Source organism: Apium graveolens, chromosome 5 (genome assembly GCF_009905375.1).
Source record: "Apium graveolens cultivar Ventura chromosome 5, ASM990537v1, whole genome shotgun sequence".
Taxonomy (NCBI): Eukaryota; Viridiplantae; Streptophyta; class Magnoliopsida; order Apiales; family Apiaceae; genus Apium; species Apium graveolens.
In genome coordinates, this window is record NC_133651.1 from 182,777,543 (window position 1) to 182,803,570 (window position 26,028).

The following is a 26,028-nucleotide window of genomic DNA, read 5'->3' on the forward strand; positions in this document are numbered from 1 at the left end:
GAAAATAAATACATATATGATATTTAAATTTATATAAATATATAATTGTATATAATTTAAAATTTATTTTTTTAGTTTATAGTGTGTGTAAATGTATTAAATAATAAGTTTATACAAATTTTAGATAATTGTACCATACTTTATATATATATATAAATATATTATTTGTATTTAATTATAGAAAATGTTCTATAATCATTGTCAAAACGGTAGGGGCAACAAAAAAATTCAAAAAATCCGATATTCGTCCAAAAAATCCGCATTCGTATATGAAAAAGCGGATATTATCCGTATCCGAAATAAAGCGGATATTATCCGTATTCGAATCCGATGATTGCGGATGCGGATGCAGATACGGATATAGGTATATCTGTATCCGAATTATCCGTTTGACGGCCCTACCTATCATGTATATATTACATTGAAGGAACATTTACAGAAGTCCATTACACATGTTTAAGCACCCGTTCAATACATCTAACTTGATCAAGAAAGAATCTTCTTTTCCTCCCAACTATTACAATAGATATCGCAAGTAGGGAAAGGCGAGGTGCCTGTCTAAACATTTACAATCTCAAGAAGCACATGTAAATGGTACAAAGTGTGAGCTTAGTCCTGTATTAAGACTCCTTTAAGGTAAAACCCTTTGATACCTATTACATTCATGTCAAGACTAGTATTGGCATAAATTTACATGTATGAGAATATGCAACAGCTTCCTGTGGCTAATGGGTAGCAAGCTCCATATAAAAGGGGATCACAATTATTGAGAATTTTATTACAACAATACATAACATGTAAAAACAGTGCTAGTTGTACATACATGCTTTACAACTTCGTCCAACAATATTACCAACATGCAACCACAATAAAGCAAAGTAAGAGTAAAAATTAGCACAACTGGAGTTAAACTTATCAATCAAAGCTAAAAAATTATACAACTTGAGGGCAGCAGCATCACCACAAATCACCAACCAGGATAATATGTACTTGTATGAACCCCATGGCTGCATGGTCCCTGTGGAGGTTCTATGCGCCCTACCAATCCTAACTGTTGCTTTATATTTTTCCTCAGTACCAGAAACATTTTACAGTTGAAAGAAAAAAGTGACACCAAACCGAAGACAGATGCAACAGCAATGCCACATCAATTACTTTGTAACAAGAAAACAGCCAAAAAATTTCCATCCAGTTGTCCAAATCAACAAGATGGTGCATTGTCCTAAGATTGGAGGAGAGAATGCAGCTTTGTTTAAATCTATCCAAATGGGTTTCCCCCAGAAGACGAGAAAGTATTCTGGGAAAAAGGGCTTGCATATAATCCACCAGGCTGCTGATTTGGAGCAAGAGAGCTAAAAGCAGTCGGCCCAAAGCCAAAACCTGCTGCTCCTTGGGTTCTGCAAAAGCCAACATCGGTCAAGCATAACAAGTTGCAAAAAAAATACACTTTATACTAAATAAAATAGATGCAATGTTGAGCGCGATGATATAGCTCAAGTGGTTAAGGGCTTATCTCTGTCGTGGGTTCGATTCTCGCTAGTTAAAATAAATACTCAATTGTACGGCATATAAGCCAAATTAGTAAAAAAAAAATAGATGCAATGTATTCTTGTCTTGGCTGGTCTAACTATTAAAACTTCAGCAGCAAAGCAAAAAACACAATAAAAAAATCAAATTAAGAAATTATGGTACTTCTGCACAACAGAACTATGTGAACATAAATTCAAATGCAATGTTTAGCCCAATAAAAAGCTACTAAAAAAATTTCCAACAATTAGCAGGCTGCTAAACTGGTAAAGTTGAAGGGAATTAAATATTAGGAAGACAAGCTACCTGGGTGGGACGTTTGAGGTTGCAGGTTGCACTGTGTATGGACCTGTGAATGCGTTTAGAAAATGCAATCAATAGATGTACATAACAATAACAAAAATAAGATATCAAGATTAAATATTACTTGGTGTCATTGCCATTTGATGCGAGAACTGGTCAGGCATCCATGCTGGAGGATTAGTACCTAAGGTAGAAGTAGGTGGTAAAGCTGTTGGAGCTGCGACACTTGGTAAAGCCCCTTGCAAAGGTAACATTGAAGGGAACTACATAGCATCAAACAACATTGTTTAGTACATATAAAAGAATTATACGGTAGAAAAAAAGGATTTCCTATTTAAGTTGGCAAATGGGGCCATGGAATGTTATGCATTTGCAGAGACCAAATATAAGCTCAGGGACAAATAAAATTTAATTCCGAAAAATCATGATACAAATATACAATCAGAATATATTTCAAGATATAAAAACCCATTAAATAATTAAAAGAACAAAAATTAGAATAAATGTTTAATCAGAATAAAATTCAAAACATAACCCGTAAAATAATTAAACAAACAATATGAAAAAATAATAAAATAATTAAGTCAGTCATAAATAAAGACAACGAAGAAGGTATCCATAAAAACTTAGGAGTGGATAAAATGTGCTACTCAACACAGTGTTACTATTACCCCACACATCTTTAATAAAATGTGTTAATTATTTTATGGCGGCCGACCACATAGGCTTCGTACAACTTGGCTCTACCATGATATGGATAGTTTAACTAATATTAATGCTGTGAAACAAATAGTACCGGAGATGCATGAACTGGGGTAGGTTCACTGTTGAAATCAAATGGATTTGATGATTTTGATGGCTGCATATACGTTGGAAGAGGCTGTGTATATGTCGGAATAGGCTGCAAAACATACAAAATTTTAATTAAAAACGCTATTTTGATGATATCAAAAAAATAGTCATGTGTGCCTTTCATATAATTGCATTTGTCACAACCTACCGCTGGAGCATTATACTGCATGTTGGAACCAAAATACTGCAAGTTGGAACCAAAACCTTGAGGGTGAACTGTATGCCAACCAGGTACTGAAGCAGGATAGGCCGAATAGTTTGAAGTAAATAAATCCTGTAAACAATAATAATTAAACAATACGATAAGTACATTATAATGACACAGCCAGATGCTCACATCAAATAAAATACAATAAACGAATAGAGAAAATAACCACCTCAGGCAGTTCTTTTTTCCCAGTGCTTGTCTCCACAATAGAGGGCTGTGTCAGAGTTCCAGAAATGGCCTCCAGAGAAGGTCCTGAATCAGCTCGAGACACCTGTGAGTTAAAACAACTTAGTGCACATAAGCATTTCGAGCAATGAATTTATTTGATACAAAATTAACTCATCGAAAAGAATGAACAGGGTTAGTTATATGATTCATCAACAAAGCACACCTGCATGCTTGAGGGTCCACCTGCTACAAATGGTTGTGCGGGAGGCTGACTAGGATGTGAAAACTGCTGGTGATTCCACTGCCCTCCAGCAGCAACACCGTGAAAGGAATTAGCAATTTGTCCAGACACTGGTGAAGAAATCCCACCAGGAGCGAACGCCATGAAGTTACTTGTTGGTGCAGCAGGTCCAATACTACCAGTGTGAGATGTTGAGATATAGCCCACAGGTTGCAATAGAGTGTTGCTAGGTGACGACGATGTCATGTTCCCCGAAGTCGCATTGACCGGTACGGTAGCACTAATATGTCCAGGAAATGGTGCCGGTACCATCAAGTCTGACAGAACAAAATCCAGCACATTGGCATTTGATGGGGCTGGAGATTTCACCTCAGAAAAGGAATCAAAATTTGCCCAATTGTCATTGGGTGTTACAGTTGGCGCTGCAATACTTGCAGGAGGTTCAGGAACTTCATCAAAATCAATTAACGAACTTTCCACTTTAACTTCAGCTAGATTCCCATTAGAGGATGCCAAGCTACTAGACGAAGCAGTCCTCTGCTATAAAGAGTGATAAGGTGTAAATTCATGTAAGAGACATTTCTTCTCTAAGTTGGCACCACCATTGGGCTACAACAATATTTAAACTTACTAGTACAAAGTGTGCTGTCAAGAGGAAAACCCATACCTGTGTGTGAAAGGAAGCTTCGGCTGACTTGCCACCATTAACTTTTGGAGGAGGTTCAATTACCCTAAGAGGAGAGACATTTTCTCCCAAAATATCTCTAACAGGGCGTACCATGGGAGGACTTGAGATTTCCAGATCTTTTTGGCTATCTGGTGATGTAACCTCAACCTTAAAACTTCCACTGGCTATCCTGCCATCCTCAGACTTCTTTCCATTTCCAAATCTATCATCGCGCCGCCAATCATTGACAATCTCTGTACGGACAGGACTCCTCCCATAATCACCATCAGATCCTGGACTTCTTCTTTCATCATAACTACTTCTGTAATTCCTATCATCACTACGTCCACCAGGGCTTGGCCTGTCACTATAACGTCGTTCATATGTGTCATTATATGGCGGGCTTCTAGACCCACCTTGATATGAATCAATCTTCTTGTTTTCACTGTAGTCCTCTGCCTCCCCCTGTATTACGTTATAGTTCAAGGAACCGGTCAATATTACATAGTAACTTATCAGAACACAAATAAGAACAGGAAGATATAGAAACTTCACATGAATAGTTGATAGATTTTGATCGACATGTATGTAGTACTTTCAATGTCAATTAATGCAACACTGAAGTGACTTCAAGACGAAAATCATTTTTTGTTTTTAAAAAAACTTAAAAGATAAGAAACAAGATTATCATACCGACTTGGCTCTTGAAGGCTTATCCAAGCTTCTCTCACCAGTATATCTTCTATCCACATAAACATGTTTGATAAACGTCCGAAGTCTCTCAACATTACTAAGAGCAAATTATCACACGAGAATCAGAAAATTTAGAAGAAAAAAAAGGCAGTGAAGAGGGAGGGAGGGGAAGGGGAAACATATTATATACACATTATAGTCACCTGCTATCAGGAAGAGAATTACGCTCTGGGTCCCATTCCTTGAGATAAATTTCCTTGGCACTCTGTAAATACAAGACAAAGGATATAAATATACGAACTGCTTATAATTTATAAATTAAAAAAATCAAATAAGAAAAATCCTAATAAAAGGTTCCATGGATACCGCATTTCCGCCTCCTTGAAGAGCACTAACTTCCTGTGAAGTAAATTTAGCCATTGACACTGATTTCACTCGATGTGTAAACTCCCGACTGTTGCATTTCAGTACATAAATTAATGTCCAACAGATCAAATATATTTCTATTAAACCTTAAAAAACTTAAAACACCGGTACAAGTGCATGTATATTTTTCTTAATGTTTTGCAAATAAATCAACACTTACTGTATTCCGCTACATGTTGTACAAATAAATGTCCAAAAATTTGTGCACACATACTGTGGTCCCTGTTTAGAAAAAAGGGAGATGCTTTAAGGCTATTTACTCAACAAGTAATAAAATTCTGGAAGCATGAAAGTTCGCAAGATCAAACAAGATATGAATTACTGTAACTAAAGTCTCATAAAACTATTTATTGCATAAAGAAACATACATCAGAGAACTATGACAGTTTAACACAATTAGATCCAAATAATATAAAGAAAAAACAAACTCAAAATTAATTATTTAATCAGCCAATAGGATTGCTTTATAATATTTTGGTTATATACACTATGAAAAAAGTTAATTATTACAGTTTTACCTTCTGTATTTGGCAATTTGATACAGCAAACAGGCTGAGTCGATTGACGGAACAAGAGTAAGCAAAGTTTTCTATATTACTCAAGAAAACATCACATCAAGTACTAGTACAGATATATGATAGGAAATATATTCTATTGACAGGATGGACAGAATCTTTCTCATTCGGTAAACAAAGGAGAAGTTCAAAAGAAAAAAAAAATTACGTCACTCTACTCCTTTGCGATAAAGACTGATGGTAGTGCCAGGGAAAAAAATGTCTGCCAAATATAATAAGCGTGTAATTGTTAAATGTTTAATGAAAGCAAGGTTTTCCCTAAGAAAAAGGACCTGAATTTAAAATTAAAGTTTCCAAATATGTGTAAAATTGTAGTAATGCAATCCTCTGACAATCTTTAATTCCTTGTGGTGGAGAAGTAATCAAGAAGCTCAATTTGTGGAGAAGTAATCAAGAAGCACAAAAATTGAGCTTCAGCGTACAGAATGAAGTGCAATTACTCTTAAAAGTATAGATACCCTGTATGTACTTGAAAACAACGAAATCTAAGTAAAATTAAAAGCGTCAATAAAAAGCAGTGTTGATCACAAAAGAATTAGAAAGGAATGGTATCATAAAATATCCATTGATGAAGCACATTGTAAGCACAAGTCACTTAAACATGCATAAGAGAAGCAGTAATAACCATCCACCACATTCCAAAAAGTGTAGCAGAAAAAGCATGGAGAAATCAAAGGTGAAAAAAGGCTGGGGGCAAAAAGATAATACATACCAAGCTCTTGCAATTAATACATCTGCGATTATCGGGCAACTTGAGAAGAGTGCGAATAATTTTCTCGTTTTTATCATCCTCCTTCCGATTGGCCATTTAAAAATGAAAAGGCCCCCTCCCCAATCAAAACCCTAACTTTGAGGAGAAGAAGAAAACAATGAACCCCTTAAATCAAACTGAATAATAATAATAATAATAATAATAATAATAAAAGAAAACTTGAATAGAAATGGATCAGATCTACAGCAGAATTGAAGTAGAAAAGAAAAAGGGCAAGAGAACAGAGAATAGAATAGGAGGTACGCTTACCTGATGGCGGAGTTGAAGATGGGGGTGTACGAGGGGATCTTTTTGTGGAAACGTCGGCTATGTACAGCTAGATTCAGGAGAGGAAAGGCGTATGTATTATTATTTTTTATAAATGACTCGGGGAAGACTACTGTAATTTACTGTGTCCGCGCTGCCAATTAACTGGATTATTACTATCCCCACTCATCACACGTAGGGCCTCAGGTCACAGGTTAGGTGAGTGGGTTTTAAGCTTTTAATGATACAACCCATTTAGACGGTTTATAAAAAATTTCAATTCATTAATATCGAAAAAATTAAAAAACCCAATCCTACTAATCATTCGACGGGTTGGGTTGATCAGGTTGTAAAAAAATATTATGTTACAATTAATTATTAGAAATTTCATGCTACATAACTTTTAGCATAAAAGTATTTATAAGAGAAATTTACACACGTATATAAAATAACTAAAATTAGCTCAACTATATAGAAAGAAAAAATTTACAACTAATGGAGTCCATTATTATCTCCCGCAGTCCGGTTCCAAAATCGAAACTCAGTAGCAGTACAAGCATAGCGCAATCTAGTATAAGTTAAATAAGTTGTTTCTACAAAAATACGCAAAAAATCTATACACTAATATCTTATAAGCTTATGTCCAAGTAATATATAAGTAATATATGAGTTTAAATAACTACTTTCGTTTAAAAGAAAAGAAGCGTAGTTGAAATTATTAGTCATGTAGGCAAAAAGGTAATCAAATGATTTACCTTGTAACTTCTACAGTTAATATCATATACTATATATATGTTATACAACGAATACTTAGCTAAGCAAATCTATATTTTAGAAAGGTACCAAGTGATTCAATGCATGAATTATTGGGCTGTCTAGTAATTTAGACTATAATCACGTAAGTTAGTGTGATTCTAAGCATGAATTATTGGGTTGTCTAGTAATTTAGACTATAATCACGTAAATTAGTCTGTATATACATATATATATATATATATATATATAACCAGGTTGGATTGGGTTAAGATTTTAAATATCTAAACTTTGACCCAACCCATTATAAACGGCCCAATAAAAAATCAACCCAATTAACCCACGATTTTGGATGGTTCCATTTGAGCGGCCGAATTTAGGGTTGGGTTAGGTCAGTTATAACAGGTTGGATAACCCATGAGCATCTCTAACCCCTCTTTTCACTTGCCTACCCCCCTCGTACTAATTCCATTTCCCTCTCTTTCTTCCTTTTTTTTTAATTTTTAGAGATAAGATGATTTTGTACTCTAAAGAAATATGGGTGATTATCATTCAGATTAAGTCGCAAAAATCGTAAAACTCAAGTTGATTTTAATTCGAAACGAGATTTGTGATTCCGATTCACCTAATTTAATAAATCTAGTTTCATGATTTGGTTCCCATTTTATCCTAAACTAACCCGATATCAAATCACCCTGAATCATATATGTATGTTTGTATGAAAATTTTCAGGAGCCACACTTGACTCCAAAAATTGAGATACTTGACCTGTAGTAATAAAATTGTGCGACTAATCGCATTGTTTAGTTGTTGTAGAGAGCCGGTAATTTTATGGGATTTTGCATAAATATCCAAGTTACAGAAATATTTGAAAAAATATGGATCAACCTCATATGCAACCCACATATGCAACCGTTTCAACCTCATATATGCAACCCGCATCCGTATTTTTACAAATATTTTCATAAAAAGTGGAATTCTTGGTAAATTCCCTAATTTTAAATGCCTCAACTACTCTTCTTACATATTTTTAATATTTTAACTACCTATTTTCTTGTTTTATAGATACTAACACGGGTTCCTGTAATATTTATTAATTTGTATTTAAATTATATATTTTATCAAAATTTTGATGTAAATAACTAAATAATAAATAATAAAATATTATATATATGAATATTATTTTAATTTGAATGTGTACAATTTCAAGATTATATCAAATAATAAAATTGTTTATGATCGAAACTTGAAATATTAACTTTATTTTTAACACTATAAATAATAAAAATACTTTGTATGGTGTGATTCGAATATGAGAAATATAAATTTTTGTTGTTGGAGAACATTGAAGTTTGGGCAGTGCATTATTTTAACATTGAATAATGTTTGTTGTTGGTGGGATTCGAACCTTAAAACTTATTTGTGTCTCTATAAATAATAATATAAATATTTGTTATTAGAGGGATTCAAACATGTGAGGTTGAGTGTTGTATTATTTTAATATATGGATCCAATGGTGCTGATCATTTGATTAAGAAGATCTGACGATCCCGAGATTGGATAACCAAAATGGAGGCTGAACCAAATTATATCTCCTTCCGGTTATTATAGTTTAGTATAGATTTATATATTTATATTTATTAAACTTTAATATTTGATTAGTTTTAAAATAAAAATTATTTAACGTGTTAATTATTTTTAAAATATTTAATAATCGGTCATGTGCTCTATAATATTAAACGTGTTAATTCAGTGTCCGTTTAAAAATAAAATATTGAATTATTGATATCCTAAAAAATTTGATTTATTATCTCAAGATTTTTTTATAATATTAATTATTCAATTATAAGCGAAATATTGTCGAGAACTTGCACTAATCTATTTGAGCGTGATATGTCGTATTTGGGAACAATTAGTATAAATTAGTATTAGAATATTATATATAGACTATTGTTTTGTCAGCAAGTAAGTTATACGTAGCTGAATTGTATCAGAATACAATAGCTGGAGCTAGGAGTTTATTTCTTTTAACAAAGTTTACCATCTAACCGTCGAACATGCAAAGATGATCGTGGACATTTAGACAATAAAACTTTAATGTCTAAGAAGAAAACACCCATCTTGTACAAACACCCATCATCGTTAAACAACCTTAAAAAAGAAAATAACAAAGAAAAAAAACATAAGTCAAAGAAGTAATCAAAAGATATAGCTATAATATTTGGAAATCTTGTTACAGATTAGAAACACGAGATATCGAATATTACTACATCCGAATCTTGAAACTGAAGATGAATTTGAAAATATTGACCATTTTAAGATAAGAAAAATATACACAAAAACTACCATTTTCTAATTCTGACATTAAAGACGAATTTTAAAAAATACGAAAAAAAATCAATATGACTACATTCATTATATGTAAACATCTGTACAGTTGGATCATCAAGAAAATCTATTTTTAATTTTGCGTCTTAAAGAAATGACGGTTCCGAAAAGGTGGCCCTACTAAGGTTTCCGGTTCCTGACATTTAAGACAAAATTTAAAAATTACAGGAATTTTCCATATGACTAGATTCAATATATCTTAACATCCGCATGGTTGGATTTCAATAAATCGAATTTAATATTGTGTCATGAAGAAATGCATGTTCCGAAAATGGTGCCTATTCCTGAAATTGAAGATGAATTTTAAAAATTACTGGAATGTTATTATATGACTATAATCAGTATATGTTAACATTCGTATGGTTGGATCGCCAAGAAAATCGATTTTAATTTTGTGTCATGAAGAAATGCATGTTTCAAATATGGTGCCTCCACTACGATTTCCGATTCCTGACATTGAAGATGAGTTTTAAAATTTTGGGAATTTTTTCAAATGACTAGAATTGTCCGTATATTTTTACATTGAGGAGCCCAGTTTTAAAATCAGTATATTTTAACATCCGTACAATTGGATAGTCGAGAAATCGATTTTGATTTCTTTCCTGAAGATATGCTTCTTTTGAAAACGATGCTTCTGTTAGATTTTCAAATTCCTAAAATTGAAGATGAATTTTAAAAATTATGGGAATTTTTTCATATGAATAGAATCATTATATGTTAACATCAGTATGGTTGGATTATTGAGAAAATCATATTTAAATTTGTGTCGCGATTCGCAAAAAAATGACGATTCCAGGTAGGGCTACAAATGAACCAAACTGTTCGTTAAGCTCGCTCGAGCTCCAGTTCGGTAGGCTCGGTTCAACAGTCTAACAAGCTCGAGTTCGAACCCTTTTTCGTCCGTTTAGCTTAACGAATAAATCGATGTTTGACTCGTGTTCGACTAGAATTTGCTCGAGTTCGCTCGAGAAAATTGTAAAAAAATCATAATTCATAAATAATATATTATCAATTTAAAATCTAAATACTGAAAGTGCATAATAAGTTAAATTTATCCATTAGCAAGACTGATCTCATTTATCATTTTACAAAATCTAAAATCAAAATTAAAAGTCTTAATTCTTGATCAAATTAGATAAGCAAAGCTAGAAGTTGAAGGCTTGAGCCTTGAAGCCATAGTTCATAATCCCACATCCAAAAGAGAAGCAAAACATGCACATTTAGACATTTTTGAAAGTTTAAAAACCTGCCCAAATTCGGAAGAATTAAGTTATCTAAACGAAATCCATAAGCTTTTATTGTAGCTATATTTAGCGACTTTTGTAACTTGCAAGCTAAAATAAAAAAAAAATTCATAAAATATACTACAATATTATTGATATGGATAGAAAATACATCCTAAAGACACATTAAATGTCGCATTAATTGTACTTGGTCTTCTTGTCCAAAAAGTCCAATACAGACCTGCCTGGTCCAAACTTCATAGCAGGCTTGTCTGGTCCAAAGCTTCGTAACAGGACTATGACGGCCCAAACAACCAAAGTCCACCAGAAGAGGTCGTCCAACTCCACGAACTCGAGCTGTTCACGGACTAGGCTCAATACGGCTGAAAGAGCAGAGACACGTGTCCTAAAAGGACTCAAAGTCCTACATAGAAGGTTCTGGATCTCCTTCCTCAAGAGGACTCCTAATCACCATCTAAGTTGGAGACTTGTCCACCAAGTCTCCCAACAGAAGTCTAACCCTAGACTCACCACTATATAAAGGGCTCTACCCCTCAATCTAGAACTACGTTTTTGACTTGATTCTCTACAACACAGAGATACGTAGGCATCTTGCAAGGATCGATAGTCCCGAGCGCAAGGGCAGCCATTAAAGATCGAAACTCACCAACCCAAGCATTAAATACAAAAGTAATCAGGTTTTTATTCCACAACATTTGGCGCCATCTGTGGGAAGCTTACAATAGCCATGGTGAATACACGGCGAAGAAACAATGGTGGAACAGACACTCCTGTTCCACAACGAACAGTCGCATCAGCGGTGGAGGTACCACCACACTCAACTTATGCCTCCCCCAAGGAGGAACCCTGGTAGGGGCAACTGAGGCTCAGCCACAAGGTTCAAATCCCTCGGCTCCTCAAGGGACGAATCCCTAATTGCAGTAGGTGCATTCACCTGTGAGCTCTCAACCCGTTGGGTATGAGTACTCGACGATCGTGACCACTAACCCCCCTTACGAGATGCCTCAATACCCTGAAGTTGGGGGGAGTAGACACTCTGATAGGGGTGAAGCATAAGGGCGGACGCCCCAATACATACATGGCTTGGCTCCTATTCCCGAGGATCAAGAATTCTCTAGACCTTATACTGAAAGAGACTCTGAATCGTTTGATGATGATGTTGCTCCAAGAAGGAGACGTGCTGGCAAAGAACCGATGGCTGATACAGAGAAACGCCCCAGGAGCACTCAAGGGACGATCCCATAAGACGTTCAAGAGAGGATCAGGGCTCATGAAGCCGAGATCCAAAGGTTGAAGTGTGACCTAGAGGCACAACTTACTCCAAGACCCCAACTTGCTCCAAGACGAAGAGGTCATCCCCCAATCATAGATCTGGATGGTCCAATACTGAGAAGGGCAGTTGCCCCAAGGGCTGATCCAAGTGATCTTATGCCCCTAGGAGATCCCGATGATCAAAACCCACCATTCACTGATGAGATAATGAACACTCACATCTCGAGGAAGTTTAAGATGCCCACCATTAAAGCATACGATGGTACTGGCGACCCTGCTAACCCTATTAGGACGTTCTCTAACGCCCTGCTGCTACAGCCCGTGAACGACGCTATTAAGTGTCGGGCCTTCCTCAAACCCTATTGGGTATGGCTCAAAGGTGGTACAGCCGTCTGCCTCCGAACTCTATTGGATCCTTTAAGGACTTGAGCCAAGCTTTTATCAAGCAATTCATAAGAGGCAGAGTACACGAGAAGAGTTCAGCCTCTCTCATGGGCATAATCCAAGGAGAAAAGGAGTCCTTGAGAGAGTATCTGAATTAATTTACGAAAGAGGCTTTAAAGGTCCCTGATCTTGATGATAAGGTAGCTATGATAGCCCTACAGCAAGGGACTAGAGATAAGTTCTTTAGGATGTCCCTGGCTAAAGCCCTCCCGAGAGTATTCTGCAGCTCCAGGATAGGGCCAGAAAGTATATCAAGGTGGAGGAGAGCATGAAGAAGACAGCTGTGAACAATGAACCTACTGGAAACAAGAAGAGGAAGACGGATCAGGAGTACGACGCTAAGGACAAGTATCCACGAATTAGCAAAAACTCCGACTGCACCTCTTCTAAGAAGAATCAGCAACCAAGGTTTGCTAAGTATGCAAGGTTGAATGCTCCAAAGAGCCACATCCTTATGGAAATTGAGAAGGACAAAGACTTCAAATGGCTGAAGCCACTAAGGGGAGACCCCGAAAAAAGAGACAAGAGTAGGTACTGCAGGTATCACAAAGATGTCGGTCATGATACTAACGATTGTAGGCAACTCAAGGATGAGATTGAGTATCTGATTCGAAGGGGAAAGTTTGGACGTTTTACCAAGGGTGAAGAGGCCGGAGGCTAGAAGAGAGATAATTATCGAAGAGATGATGATCAGAGGGGTAACGACAGAGATCGCAACCCACAACCTCGAGGGCCAGTAATAAATATAATCTCGGGGGGGGGGGTCCTACAGCAACTGACACTACAAGGAACTCCCGAAAAGCATTTGCAAGAGAAGTAATGAGCATAATTGGGGAACCATCAAAGCGTTCCAAGTCAGAGATGACACTTAAATTTGGTGACCCAGACCTTGAAGGTTTGAAATTCCCTCAGGATGATCATCTGGTTATCACTCCGATAATTGGAAATTGTCCTGTTATGAGGGTCCTAGTGGACAATAGAGATTCCATGGACATTCTGTTCCATGATACATTCATAAGGATGGGCTATTATGACTCTCAACTAAATCCATCCGACGCACCCATCTACGGGTTTAACCATGTGGAATGTAATGTCGAGGGAGCAATACAACTTCCTGTAACTATCGGGGAAGAGCCCAGGGAGGCCATGCAAATGTTGAACTTTCCGGTTGTCAAGGCAACCTCTACCTACAATACCATCATGGGTAGGACAGGGATCCACGCTTTTAAGGATGTGCCCTCCACTTACCACATGGTACTGAAGTTCCCAACTAGGAACGGCATTGGAGAAGCAAGAGGAGATCAGAAAATGGCCCACAGTTGCTATATCGCAGCACTTAGGCCCGATGGAACCGGGGGGCAGGTTCTCCCCATAGAAGACAAGGATGTCCAAGAGAATGACGAGCTACGAGGAAAGCCAGCTGAGGACTTGGTCCCAATACCCTTAGACCCCTTAGACCCGGAAAAGGTCACATACATTAGGGCATCTTTGGACAAGCCCTTGAAGGGTCGAATAACAACTTTCCTCCAAGAGAACAATGATGTATTCGCTTGGACAGCAGCTGATATGCCTGGGATTGACCCGAACCTTATAACTCATAGGTTGAACATTGATCCGACTCGAAAGGCTGTAAAGCAAAGAAAGAGAACTTATGCCCCTGATAGGCTGGAAGCCATTAAGCAGGAGGTCGAGAAGCTTTTAGAAGCTGGATTTATTGAGGAAGTGCAATTCCATGAATGGTTGGTCAACCCCGTAATGGTTAAAAAGGCTAATGGGAAGTGGAGGATGTGCATTGACTTCACTGATTTGAATGATGCATGTCCCAAAGACTATTACCCCTACCAAGGATTGATACCCTGATCGATGCTACTGCTGGACATGAGATGCTAAGCTTTATGAATGGCTTCAGGGGTTACAATCAGATTAGAAAGCATAAGGATGACACCCTCAAGGCATCTTTCATAACTGACTTTGGTGTATTTTGTTATCTTGTTATGGCTTTTGGACTTAAGAATGCAGGAGCTACTTACCAAATACTGGTAAATAAGATATTTGCCCATCTATTTGGGAAGACCATGGAGGTATATGTCGATGATATGTTAGTCAAAAGCCTAAGCAAGGCCGATCATATTAGCCACCTCAGAGAGGTATTTGAATTGTTGAGACGCCACAAGATGATGTTAAACCCAACCAAGTGTGCTTTTGGCGTTGGGTCTGGAAATTTTTTTGGTCATATGGTCTCTAAGAGGGGGATAGAGGCCAACCCCGACAAGATCAAAGCCATCCTAGACATGGAGCCACCACGCTCCATCAAGGACGTTCAAAAGCTGACAGGAAGAATTAGAGCTCTAGGGAGGTTCATTTCCAAATCTGGAGACAAATGCCTACCCTTTTTCAAAACCCTTAAGAAGGTGAAGGACTTTTAATGGACAACTGAGAGTCAAGAGGCCTTTGAACAGCTGAAGAAGTACATGACTGAAGCCCCGTTGTTGGCTAAACAAAGTCCGGAGGATACTCTTTATTTGTACCTCGCGGTATCTGAACAAGCTGTGAGTGCGGTCCTCGTGAAAGAAGAGCAGAAGCTCTAAAAACCTGTATACTATGTAAGCAAGGTGCTCCTTGGAGCAGAATTGAATTACTCCACCACGGAGAAGTTTCTCGCTCTCATAACAACCTCGAGGAAGTTGAGACCATACTTCCAGGCTTACAAGATTGAAGTCCTGACGAACCAACCATTGAGAAACATTCTTCATAGCCCAAAGGCCAGTGGAAGGCTCATCAAGTGGGCAATTGAGTTAGGAAAATTCGATATCAAGTATAAGCCTCGAACGACCATCAAGGCTCAGGCCTTAGTTGACTTCGTGGTCGAATGTACTATTAACGAGCAAGAAGTCGGGGGGGGGGGGGCAAGAGATAGTAACCCCGGGAGAAGGATGAAGAAACAACTCTGAAAGAATATTGGGTTCTCTATTTTGACGGAGCGTCCAAAATAAAATCTAGTGGCGCAGGCCTAGTATTGCAAAGCCCTGATGAGTTTATGATTGAGTATGCTCTGAAGTTGGATTTTCCAATTACAAATAACGAAGCAGAATATGAAACATTGATAGCTGGCTTAGGCTTAGCTAGAGCCGTGAGGGCCAAAAATCTGAAGGTCTGTGGAGACTCGAGACTTGTGGTTGCTCAAGTTAATGGGGAGTTTGACACCAAGGATGATACAATGGCCAAGTACCTGAGAGTCGTAAAGGGAATACTGACTCAGTTCGATGAATGGTACGCAGAACATGTTCCGAGAGAGGAGAACACTACGACGAATGCCTTATCTCAGTTTGCCTCGTCTGAAATTGAGAACTATCCAAGAAGTATTTACTTCCAGGTCTTGAAGACCCCTACTATTCATGTCATAAATCTGATAGCACCAGTTGGTGTGGCAAGCTGTTGGATAGACCCGATCAAAACCCACTTAGAAACTGGGTGGCTCCCCAACGATGCCCGGGAGGCACGTAAGTTGTCAGTTAGAGCATTGAGATACTCACTGATTGAAGACCTTCTTTACAAAAGGTCCTTTGTTATTCCGTACTTAAAATGCTTAAGACCTCTTGAAGCAGAGGAAGCACTTAAAAAAGCCCATGAAGGGATTTGTGGACAGCACTTGGGGGGCAGAGCCCTCGCTCACACGATAACTCGGTTGGGGTTCTACTGGCCAACTATGCTAGCCGATGCAAAGGCTTATGTGAAAAAATGTGACAGGTGCCATAGGCACGTTCCAATAGTACGACAGCCCCCAGAGAGGCTTACATCGATTAGCACACCCATCCCTTTTGCAATGTGGGGAATGGATATACTTGGACCATTTCCTGTAGCATCGGGACAGAGGAAGTTCATTGTGGTAGCAATAGACTACTTTACGAAGTGGATTGAGGCTAAGGCACTAGCCAAGATAACCACCAAGAAAATTGCCCAATTCTTCTGGGAAAATGTGATATCCCGGTATGGAATCCCTCGCATCCTTGTCACGAATAATGGGAAACAATTTGATAATGCAGAGTTCAGAGAGTAATGCGACGATAACAATATAGAACTTCGCTTCACCTTGGTTACACATCCTCAGGAAAACGGGCAAGCGGAAGTTGCTAACAGAATCATCCTTGATGGACTTAAGAAGAGGGTGGAACGCTCAAGGAACACTTGGGTGGATGAGTTGCTGCCTATACTATGGGCATATTATACCACCTGCAAAGTGAAAACTGAAGCTACCCCATTCATGCTGGCCTACGGAGCCGAGGATGTAGTGCCCCTTGAGATCACTCATGAATCCCCGAGGATCGAAGCTTACGAGCCAGAGACAAATGAAGAAGGCATGAGGCTCGCCCTCGATCTCATTGACGAGGTCAGGGATGAGGCCAATGCCCGCAATGCAGAGCATCAACGAGAGCCTCCCTCTATTACAATAGAAGGGTTAAAGAAAGGTTCTTTTACCAAGGAGACTTGATCTTAAGAAAGATTGTGGTATCAGGAGTTGAAGAGAAAGAAAAGCTAACCCATAACTGGGAAATGCCGTATAAGGTCAAGAAAATATTAGGACGAGGATCCTACAAGTTGGAAACACTGAGCGGTGACAAAGTGCCTCATACCTGGCACGTTTCGAACCTGAAGGTTTATTATGTAGAGGACATGAAAGACATGTTCCTAGTACTTAGTAGTAAATGGAGGAATAAGGTCTACCAATGCACGAGCATCTAATGAATAAAAGTCCTGAATGACCAAAGTACCGAAAATGAAAAATAAATATGAAATCAAACTACAAATGTAGGAGATCCCGAAGGATCATATATCAAGTCATGATGAACAATTAGGTTACACACCGAAGATGTTCAAGTCCATGAAGGACCCCAAATAGATAAAAGCCACACACGGCAAACAAAGCCATGCAAGGCCTAAACACTGAAGGACAATCTATAGTCCAAAATCCGATGATTGGCCAATAGTGGCAACCTCAGAAACAACCCAATGGCTAGGAAAGCCCCCACAAATTTACCATATCCGGGTAATAGCTATGAATAGAGCCAATGGACATATCAACAGAGCGCACCTCATCATCATGGGTGTCCGTCAACTTGAATAAGTCTTCCGACTGTTGATAAACGCTAATAGAGCTCTAAAATCCCAATCTTGAAACTTTCTCTCAAGTTTCTTCATCAATGCCTCTAAGGCCATGTGATCACTCCTTCATTTTGCATTCTTAGTGAAAGAAGCTGCGGAGTAGGCGGTGGCCTAATAAGGAAATGATATTAGAAAGCTAACCTCATAAAATGTATTTGGTCAACTAAAGTCTACACTGCAGACTCCAGCCTACCAAAGGAGGTTGATCAGCCTCCATAAAGGCCCTTGACCAACTGGATATCCTTCGAAAATGGCTCCAGCAGATCGGCCTCCAAGGGAGACTTTAAGCCAGCCAGGCTCCTCCTTAAACTTGATGTATTAAAAGTTCTAAAATGAAGAGATGTACCTGATACAAGGCATGAGCCCCGCACATCTCCGCTTCAGGAAGCTGTTCGCCTAATTGGAACAAATAATCAATGATAAATTAGGAGGAAGATAGGAACCCTCGACATAAAAGCCTCTAATGCCATCTTTAACAAGCTTTCTTTGAATTATAAGAACCCATCAAGAAGACGAACATGATAGTTCATGTTCGAGGCCCGTCACAAACGTGATTGAGACATGTTGTCCAAGAAAGCAAAAATATTTCCCCCTGACCGACCAGAGGGGTCATGAATGAACCCCTTGGCCGACCAGAGGAGGCCGAGTAGCCATCCATGAAGATCTTTGACCGTCTAAAGGGTCCTCAGATGAGGCCCCCACCCGGCAAGGCACTCCTCGAACAAAAAGAGAGAAGAAAGTCTAAGCCACGACTTGATATTGCAGATTGAAGTTCAAGAACTTCCATGAAATAAGGTCCCGAAGGGCCAAAAAGCTCTAGACATTGAGGTTATGGTCGACTAGGGCCTCAAGTGCATGGTCTCTATGGCCGACCAAGAGTCGTTGAAGCCGACTCCTCCATATGGAGGGGTTAGACCGACTAGGATGTCCTTGAAAGAACGTCTCCAGACATCCGGAACTAGTAGGGATGTCCCCCAAATGAAGGTTCCAAGAAAACCATGAACTAGAGGCAAGGGATGCTCCTGGTGAAGACAAGAACTTCCACAGAAATAAGTTTTATAAAGAACAGAACATTCACGAGAACAAGTTTCATGAAGAGTAAGACGCTCACGGAGGTGAGATTCTGGCCTACCAAGAGTTAGTGATGCTTAGTCCTCCACAAGGAAGGATTAGGCCGACTAGAACCCTCACGGAGAAAAATATGTTTCGTGAAGAGTAGAACACTCACGAGGACCCTATAGGATTAATTCAGACCCTTCTGAAGGTTTTCTGATGGAACTCATCCGAAAATCCTTGAGAATTCTTGAAAAAATAGGCGCCCAACGAGAACAAGTTTCGTGAAGACTAGAACATCCACGAGAACAACTTTCATGAAGGCTAAAGAGTTCATGAGAACAAATTTCGTGAAGACTAGGATATCCACGAAAACAAGTTCATGAAGAACGGGACGTTAACTAGGAAACGATTAGAAAAGCATGGCTGAGGCTAAACACAAGTCGTTAGTCTTAACTGAGGATTGATTACACTAATCACCATGATTAGCAAAACTTATAGAAGTTAGAATAAGATTAGCTTTTTAGCTAAATAAGTTCCGTGAAGGCCCGAGTGCTCACGAGCACTGGGACAAAATGTTCTACTCCTGACGGATCAGGAGGCTCCCAAGGTTCATTAAGACCACTCCCGGCTGACTAACCCACAAGTGGGGGGCATATGGCCGACCAGAAGCCTCTGAATCAGAGCTGTGACGGCCACAACTTATGTGTGGGGAAGCCCCGACCAACCAGGCAATATATGAAGGCCTTTTGGCCTACCAGAAGCCTCTGAATCAGAGCCGTGACGGCCATAACTTACGTGCGGGGAGGCCCCGGCTAACCAGGCAATATATAGAGACCTTTTGGCCTATCAAAAGCCTTTGAATCAGAGCCGTGACGGTCACAACTTATGTGCGGGGAAGCCCCGACCGACCAGGCAACATATGGAGGCCTTTTGGCCTACCAGAAGCCCCTGAATCAGAGTCGTGACGGCCACAACTTAGTGCGGGGAAGCCCCGGCCAACCAGGCAACATATGGAGGCCTTTTGGCCTACCAGAAGCCTTTGAATCAGAGCCGTGATGTAACACCCCCAGATCCGGGGTCGGGGATCCGGGTCGTCACGGTCTTTCTTTCCACAATATCACTTAACTTAATTAATAATAAATAACCTCATGTTGTGACCCCACACTAACACACACCACAACCCATTATAGTCTCAGAGATGAAATTGAAATAAGTACAAGTCCTTGAATCCACAATTTAAAAGTTATTACAACCCAAAATGATTACTTGATAAGTTTATAGTTAATTGCCATTATCTGCCACAAGTTATAATTATACAATATTTGGTTCCCAAAAGTAGAATGCCTGATCTACCAATAGATCTACCTCTGCAGCTATAGCAGCTACAATATCAACGGGAAGACGCGGGACGCTTCCCACGCGCTTGTGCTGGGTCTGCTTGAGTCTGGCCATCTTTCCTAACTGTTATTGTGTGATGAAGAAATGAAGCAAGAGTGAGCATTACAGCTCGCAAGATAATATATAGTGTAAACAATAATGCAAGTATCTAAATGGATAACTTACTGGAAACCTTTATCAAGTGTAAGGTAGATACTTACTGGATATAAGCTTAAAGGAATATGAAGTTACCAATTACTTTACTATACTTATATCATTTATAAAACTACATGAACTACCACTGTTCAAAGTATTATAGGTTTCAAAAGGTCATCCCATAGATGAGACCACAGGTTAAGACTTGAATAGATTCAATCTTTGATATATTATTGAATGAAATGAAGTTTCGAGATACTTTATTTAGTCCTGATATATATATATCCATATATATATATATATATCTCTTATACATTTCCTGGAACCCTCTGTTATGTAAAGTATGAACAGAGTTTGTAATATCCAATGAATTTTGGAAAGGAAAAGAATTTTGGCATAAACCCGATATCTTGCTGATCAGGCAAATATACCAATAAGTAACATTTTCTACTAGTAGATGGACGAATTCCCCATTGGTCATCACCCTGGTCGTAATAAGACCTTATGCTGGACTGCCACTCAGCCACTTACGCATTTGATGGACTCCCACTGAGCCATTTACACTTTTATGGACGCCCACTGAGCCCATGTTGCTTATGCCGACTCAATAGATGGACTTACTTCCCGAACGTTGGGTAAGTAATCAATTCATTTACCAAAACAGCAACCTCGTTGCGAATATAAAATACACCACAGAGTCGGATCCCTCAGGTTTTGAGCGAGTATTTAAATCCCCTTAAAAAGGAAGATCTTAAATATAAAAATGAGTTTTGGGATCCGCTCTAACTTTTAAAAATCATTTTGAAGACTCGAAAACACTTTAAAGAGTGTTTGGAGTAATGCTGATTTAATAAAGTAAATCAGTCCCGATATATTAGAAAATATCTGAATATTATCATTTAAATAATATTCCCATAAGGATAATCCTTATAAAAATAATTGAAGTAAAAGTTTTAAAACTTATACTTGAAATGAATAATAAATAACCAAAGATATACTTATACGAAAGTACTATCTTTATTTGAATAATCGATAAATAAGTTTGATTATCGAAACATTATTCTTTAATAAAATAAAAAATATTATTTAGTAAATAATCGGAGTCATAAGTCCTCAAATGATTATTCAAATAATATTCAATAAGTAGAATAAACATAGTCATAAGTTCTCGAATGAATATTCAAATAATATTCATTATTTAAAATAAAGTTATCGAATAAACCTTATTCGATTGATAGTTTTGAAAACTATATCAATATATATATATATTTAATATATATATATATATATATAATATACTCGGGAACATCGACTCCCGGTTGTAGAAAATGTTCACCTTTGGGTCCCCTATACTAAGGGTATACGCAACTACTGCTTATCTCTAACATAGGTATTATGCAACTATAAGCATTTGAATCAACAATTAGATATCAAGATTAAGAAACTAGCATGCATATATACCATATCAACATGCTCCAATATATCGCAAGATTTGCTAATAACAATCATGCATTTATCACAAGATAATGCATATACATATATACATCACAACAACAGTATAACGGGTAGAAAACTTGCCTGAGCAACTGGGGGTGACAAATGGCTTGGGACGAGTCTGGTAACCTATAAACAACATATAAGTTGGAATTAAACCAAAGTCGCTTATGAATCTATACTTTAACCAATTAGACTCTGACACTCGCTTTGCGCTCAATGATTCCCTTAAGTTGCTCGAGTACCCTCGGCTCCACCATTTTTAATAAATTAACCATTAAGGGTTTTAAGGCGATTCTTTCGCGAGTGCCTTACCAACTGCCTAATACACTTTACATAAATGATTCATACTCCAATTAGTCCTTTAAGGTCTTTAACCTATGTTTCAAAGTAAGGCGAGGGGTAATGGTTCGTTCGCGAAATGCCATTACTTAAAATGGTCATTTCTCCTAAACCGTATATCGGATTCAAACGAACTACATATCAAAACGAAGCTCGTAACATGAACTATCTAATCATGGCAATGGTCAAATCCTAACAGTGAGTTCTCGGGTTCTGATGTTAAGAGCAAAAACAGTTTAAGTAGATCGGACATTACGACGGCTATGTTTACGCGATTACCAATTTTTATTCTACTCCAAACCAACCACCAATCAACCACAATTCATTCATACAACCAAAATCCATCCATATCATACTACAACAGCCCCAACACCTCAAGTTCTCCAATTTATATTATTCTCAAACATGAATTAAAACTATACTTAAGTTCATTAATCAATAATCCAAGAATTACAACTCCAACTCATTACAAAACAAACCACACTCTAAGTCTATAAGAATCATGCTTCTCATGAACCATAACAACAAAACTAAACCTAATACTCAAAGTAAAGTTAGGGTTTGGAGGGGTTATACCTTCCTTGGAGAGTGGAGAATCAAGTAATTAGCTTGGAATCACCCTTAAAAGTCCTTATCCAAGCTTAATCTAAACAAAAACTCAAGAACAAAAATTTAAGTTCTTGAAAAACACTATTCACCCTCTTCTTCCATGATTTTTAGGAAGAGATTGTGAATGAATTTGAAGCTCAAATTTATAGGATAGCTATATCTATGCATAAGGAGTATTAGATAATTACCTCACTAATTAACAAGGCTTAGATCTTAGATTTTGAATTTTCCTTCTTGAAATAAAGAGAAAAGCCGAGAGCTTGCTTATAGAAATGAAGTCAACTTTGTGTTTTTTGGTGAAATGAATTGTTTTGGCTTGGTTGATGTTGTTTTGTTTTGATTTATTACTTTTTAACCATGGTAACTTTTGCATGGCCAAGAATCAACCAACAACACACTTCCTTTTTGTCATGCTTATGTCACCTTGTTATGTCATCCTCCCACACTTGTCCTCTTCTTATTGGTTTGATGACATCATCCTCACTAACCTCTTTGATTAGCTTCTAATTACTTGGCTAATGACCGCTGATCTGTTATACGGTTCGCTTAACTTTCATTTTCGTTTATCGTTTGAGGGATAATACCCGGGATCTTATTACTTGGGTTTCCTTAACCTTTCTCAATACATTATATTCCTTTTATGATCCTCTCTTATAATCCTTGAATTTAAATCCTTTTTATCCTGTTACCTTATACTCAATTCTTTCGGTATCTGGTGGATTTTCGGGAAAAATCAAAGTGTTTGAATTTGGATTCTGACGATCTTTACATACACTTATATATCATATAGAGTTCTAATAAGATCTCAGAATAACAATAAAAGAAACCCTACATAGTGTGGCATGAAAAGTTTTCTTATTCAGCAATATCAGCAAAAACACTATTCATAAGGGTTACAAAAAAGTTCAAAATTTTGGGGTTATTACAGTCTCCCCTCCTTAAAAGGATTCCGTCCCGGAATCAAATAGAAAACAAATGGGGGTACTTTTCTAGCATTGCGCTCTCTAGTTCCCAAGTTGATTCTTCCACATTATGATTCTGCCATAGCACTCTGACTAGCTTGATCACTTTGTTCCGAAGCACCTGCTCCTTCTTATCCATAATCTTTACTGGTTTCTCCACGTAAGTCAGATCTGATTGCATATCCACATGCTCATACTCCACTATGTGTCTGACATCCCGATGATACTTCCTTAGCATTGACACATGGAACACATTATGAACTTGTTGTAGGTTCGGGGGTAAGGCTAGCTCGTAAGCCAACTTCCCAATCCGTCTTAGTATCTCAAAAGGTCCAATGTATCTTGGGCTTAGTTTTCCTTTCTTTCCGAACCTCATTAACCCCTTCCAAGGGGATACTTTTAGTAGTACTAAGTCCCCTACTTCATACTCCTTGTCCTTTCAGGCTAGGTCTGCATATTTCTTCTGTCTGTCTTGGGCTGCTACCAGCCGTCCTCTGATAAGATCCACTATGTCTTTGGTCCTTTGGACCACTTCGGGTCCGAGCATCTTCCGCTCTCCTACTTCATCCCAGTATAAGGGAGATCAACACCTTCTTCCGTAAAGGGCCTCATAAGGCGGCATTCCGATGCTAGCATGAAAGCTATTATTATAAGAAAACTCGATCAACGGCAAGTGATCATCCCAACTTCCTTTAAAGTCTATTGTGCAGACTCTCAACATATCCTCTAGTGTCTGGATGGTCCTTTCACTCTGCCCATCCGTCTGGGGATGGTAAGAGGTACTCATATTTAACTTGGTCCCCGCACATTCTTGAAAGCTCCTCCAAAATATGGAGTTGAACCTGGGGTCTCGGTCTGAGACAATGGACGCTGGGACTACATGTCGCGTCACTATTTCCTTAAGGTAAATGTCCACCAGTCTATCGACTGTGTATCTCTCATTGATAGGAATGAAATGGGCTGACTTTGTCAGTCGGTCTATAATCACCCATATGGCATCATGGTTGGCTTTCGTCCTTGGTAAACCGACAACAAAATCCATGGCTATCTGTTCCCATTTCCATTCGGGAATCTCCAGGGGTCGTAAAAGTCCACTGGGTCTCTGGTGCTCTGCCTTTACTCTTTGGCAAGTCAAACATTTCAAATCCCTATACATCTTGGTGCTTTCCGGGTGAATGGAATACCTTGAACTATGGCTTTCATCCAAAATCTCGTCTTTAAGCTCTTGAACGTTCGGAACCCAAATTCGGTAGGAGTACCTCATTATCCCTTTATCATCTCTCTCAGTATGGATCTCTTCTCTAGTAATTGACTCTCTGCCTTCATTCATTACTTTCTCTTGGCACAATCTGATCTTTTCCAATAACTCTGGCTGCATCGAGATCTCAAACAGCTTTTCAGTTCCGGTTCCGGTTACCTTACTTCTATTTCCATTCTCTCGAAATCCTTTATCAATTCTTCCGAAGTCATTATCATTCCGAGTCTTTCCTTTCTACTAAGGGCATCAGCCACCACATTGGCTTTCCCTGGATGATAGAGAATCTCACAATCATAGTCCTTGATTAGCTCTAACCATCTCCACTGGCGCATGTTGAGCTCTTTCTGCGTAAATATGTACTTGAGGCTCTTATGGTCAGTGAAAATCTCGCACTTCTCTCCATACAAGTAGTGCCTCCAAATCTTTAAGGCAAAAACTATTACCGCGAGCTCAAGGTCATGAGTAGGATATCTAATCTCGTATTCCTTCAGTTGTCTCGACGCATACACAATCACCTTACCATGCTGCATAAGCACACACCCTAATCCTTTGTGCGACGCGTCACTATATATCACAAAATCTCCTTTTCTGTCTGGCAATGCCAACACCGGGGTCGTTACCAATCTTTTCTTTAATTCTTGAAAACTGTTCTCGCATTTTTCCGTCCATTCAAACTTCTCTGTCTTACGAGTAAGTCGTGTCAAAGGGGCTGCGATCTTCGCAAAGTCCTGTACAAATCTACGATAATAGCCGGCCAATCCTATGAAACTCCTTACCTCTGTGGGTGTGGTTGGCCTTTCCCAATTTGAGACCGCCTCTATCTTGGAAGGGTCGA

The 26,028-nt window shown here is 38.4% G+C and overlaps 3 protein-coding genes across 6 annotated transcripts in view; 2 read left to right on the forward strand and 1 right to left on the reverse strand.

The window, feature by feature from the left end:
• Positions 1 to 747: 747 nt before the first annotated feature.
• On the reverse strand, positions 748 to 6,830 carry LOC141724656 (uncharacterized). 4 transcript variants are annotated; one of them, XM_074526870.1, is made up of 14 exons: positions 6,682 to 6,830; positions 6,373 to 6,503; positions 5,246 to 5,307; positions 5,026 to 5,113; positions 4,863 to 4,924; positions 4,660 to 4,756; positions 3,967 to 4,431; positions 3,282 to 3,839; positions 3,060 to 3,161; positions 2,831 to 2,956; positions 2,627 to 2,731; positions 1,955 to 2,093; positions 1,834 to 1,876; positions 748 to 1,397 (listed from the first exon to the last, which is right to left on the reverse strand). In XM_074526870.1, exons 2-14 carry the CDS (start codon positions 6,466 to 6,468, stop codon positions 1,259 to 1,261), a joined length of 2,082 nt encoding a protein of 693 aa, XP_074382971.1. In that variant the 5' UTR covers positions 6,469 to 6,503; positions 6,682 to 6,830; the 3' UTR covers positions 748 to 1,258. The 4 variants fall into 4 exon arrangements, with proteins under 4 accessions (XP_074382971.1, XP_074382972.1, XP_074382973.1 ...); XM_074526871.1 differs by having other exon boundaries at positions 3,282 to 3,836; positions 6,373 to 6,507; XM_074526872.1 differs by having other exon boundaries at positions 2,015 to 2,093; positions 6,373 to 6,507.
• Positions 6,831 to 13,598: 6,768 nt separating this feature from the next.
• LOC141660510 (uncharacterized) lies at positions 13,599 to 14,639 on the forward strand. Its single transcript, XM_074467498.1, has one exon. The coding sequence runs from the start codon at positions 13,599 to 13,601 to the stop codon at positions 14,637 to 14,639; it is 1,041 nt and encodes a 346-aa protein (XP_074323599.1).
• A 1,177-nt stretch (positions 14,640 to 15,816) lies between these two features.
• LOC141660511 (uncharacterized) overlaps positions 15,817 to 26,028 on the forward strand; it is a 149,130-nt gene continuing 138,918 nt past the window's right edge. The window contains exons 1-2 of the mRNA XM_074467499.1: positions 15,817 to 16,755; positions 16,888 to 17,245. Coding sequence (XP_074323600.1) covers positions 15,817 to 16,755; positions 16,888 to 17,245 — 1,297 coding nt within the window. The remainder of the gene's footprint in view (positions 16,756 to 16,887; positions 17,246 to 26,028) is intronic.

What these genes read in the sequence shown, in the direction of transcription:
- LOC141660510 (XM_074467498.1), top strand. Translation starts at nt 13,599, where the DNA reads ATGAGCATAATTGGGGAACCATCAAAGCGTTCCAAGTCAGAGATGACA.
- LOC141724656 (XM_074526870.1), bottom strand. Translation starts at nt 6,468, where the DNA reads ATGGCCAATCGGAAGGAGGATGATAAAAACGAGAAAATTATTCGCACT. An exon ending in GTATTAATTGCAAGAGCTTG is followed by an intron (nt 5,308 to 6,372) that starts GTATGTATTATC and finishes TTTTCTAAACAG; the next exon opens with GGACCACAGTATGTGTGCAC. An exon ending in AGCCTTCAAGAGCCAAGTCG is followed by an intron (nt 4,432 to 4,659) that starts GTATGATAATCT and finishes AACGTAATACAG; the next exon opens with GGGGAGGCAGAGGACTACAG.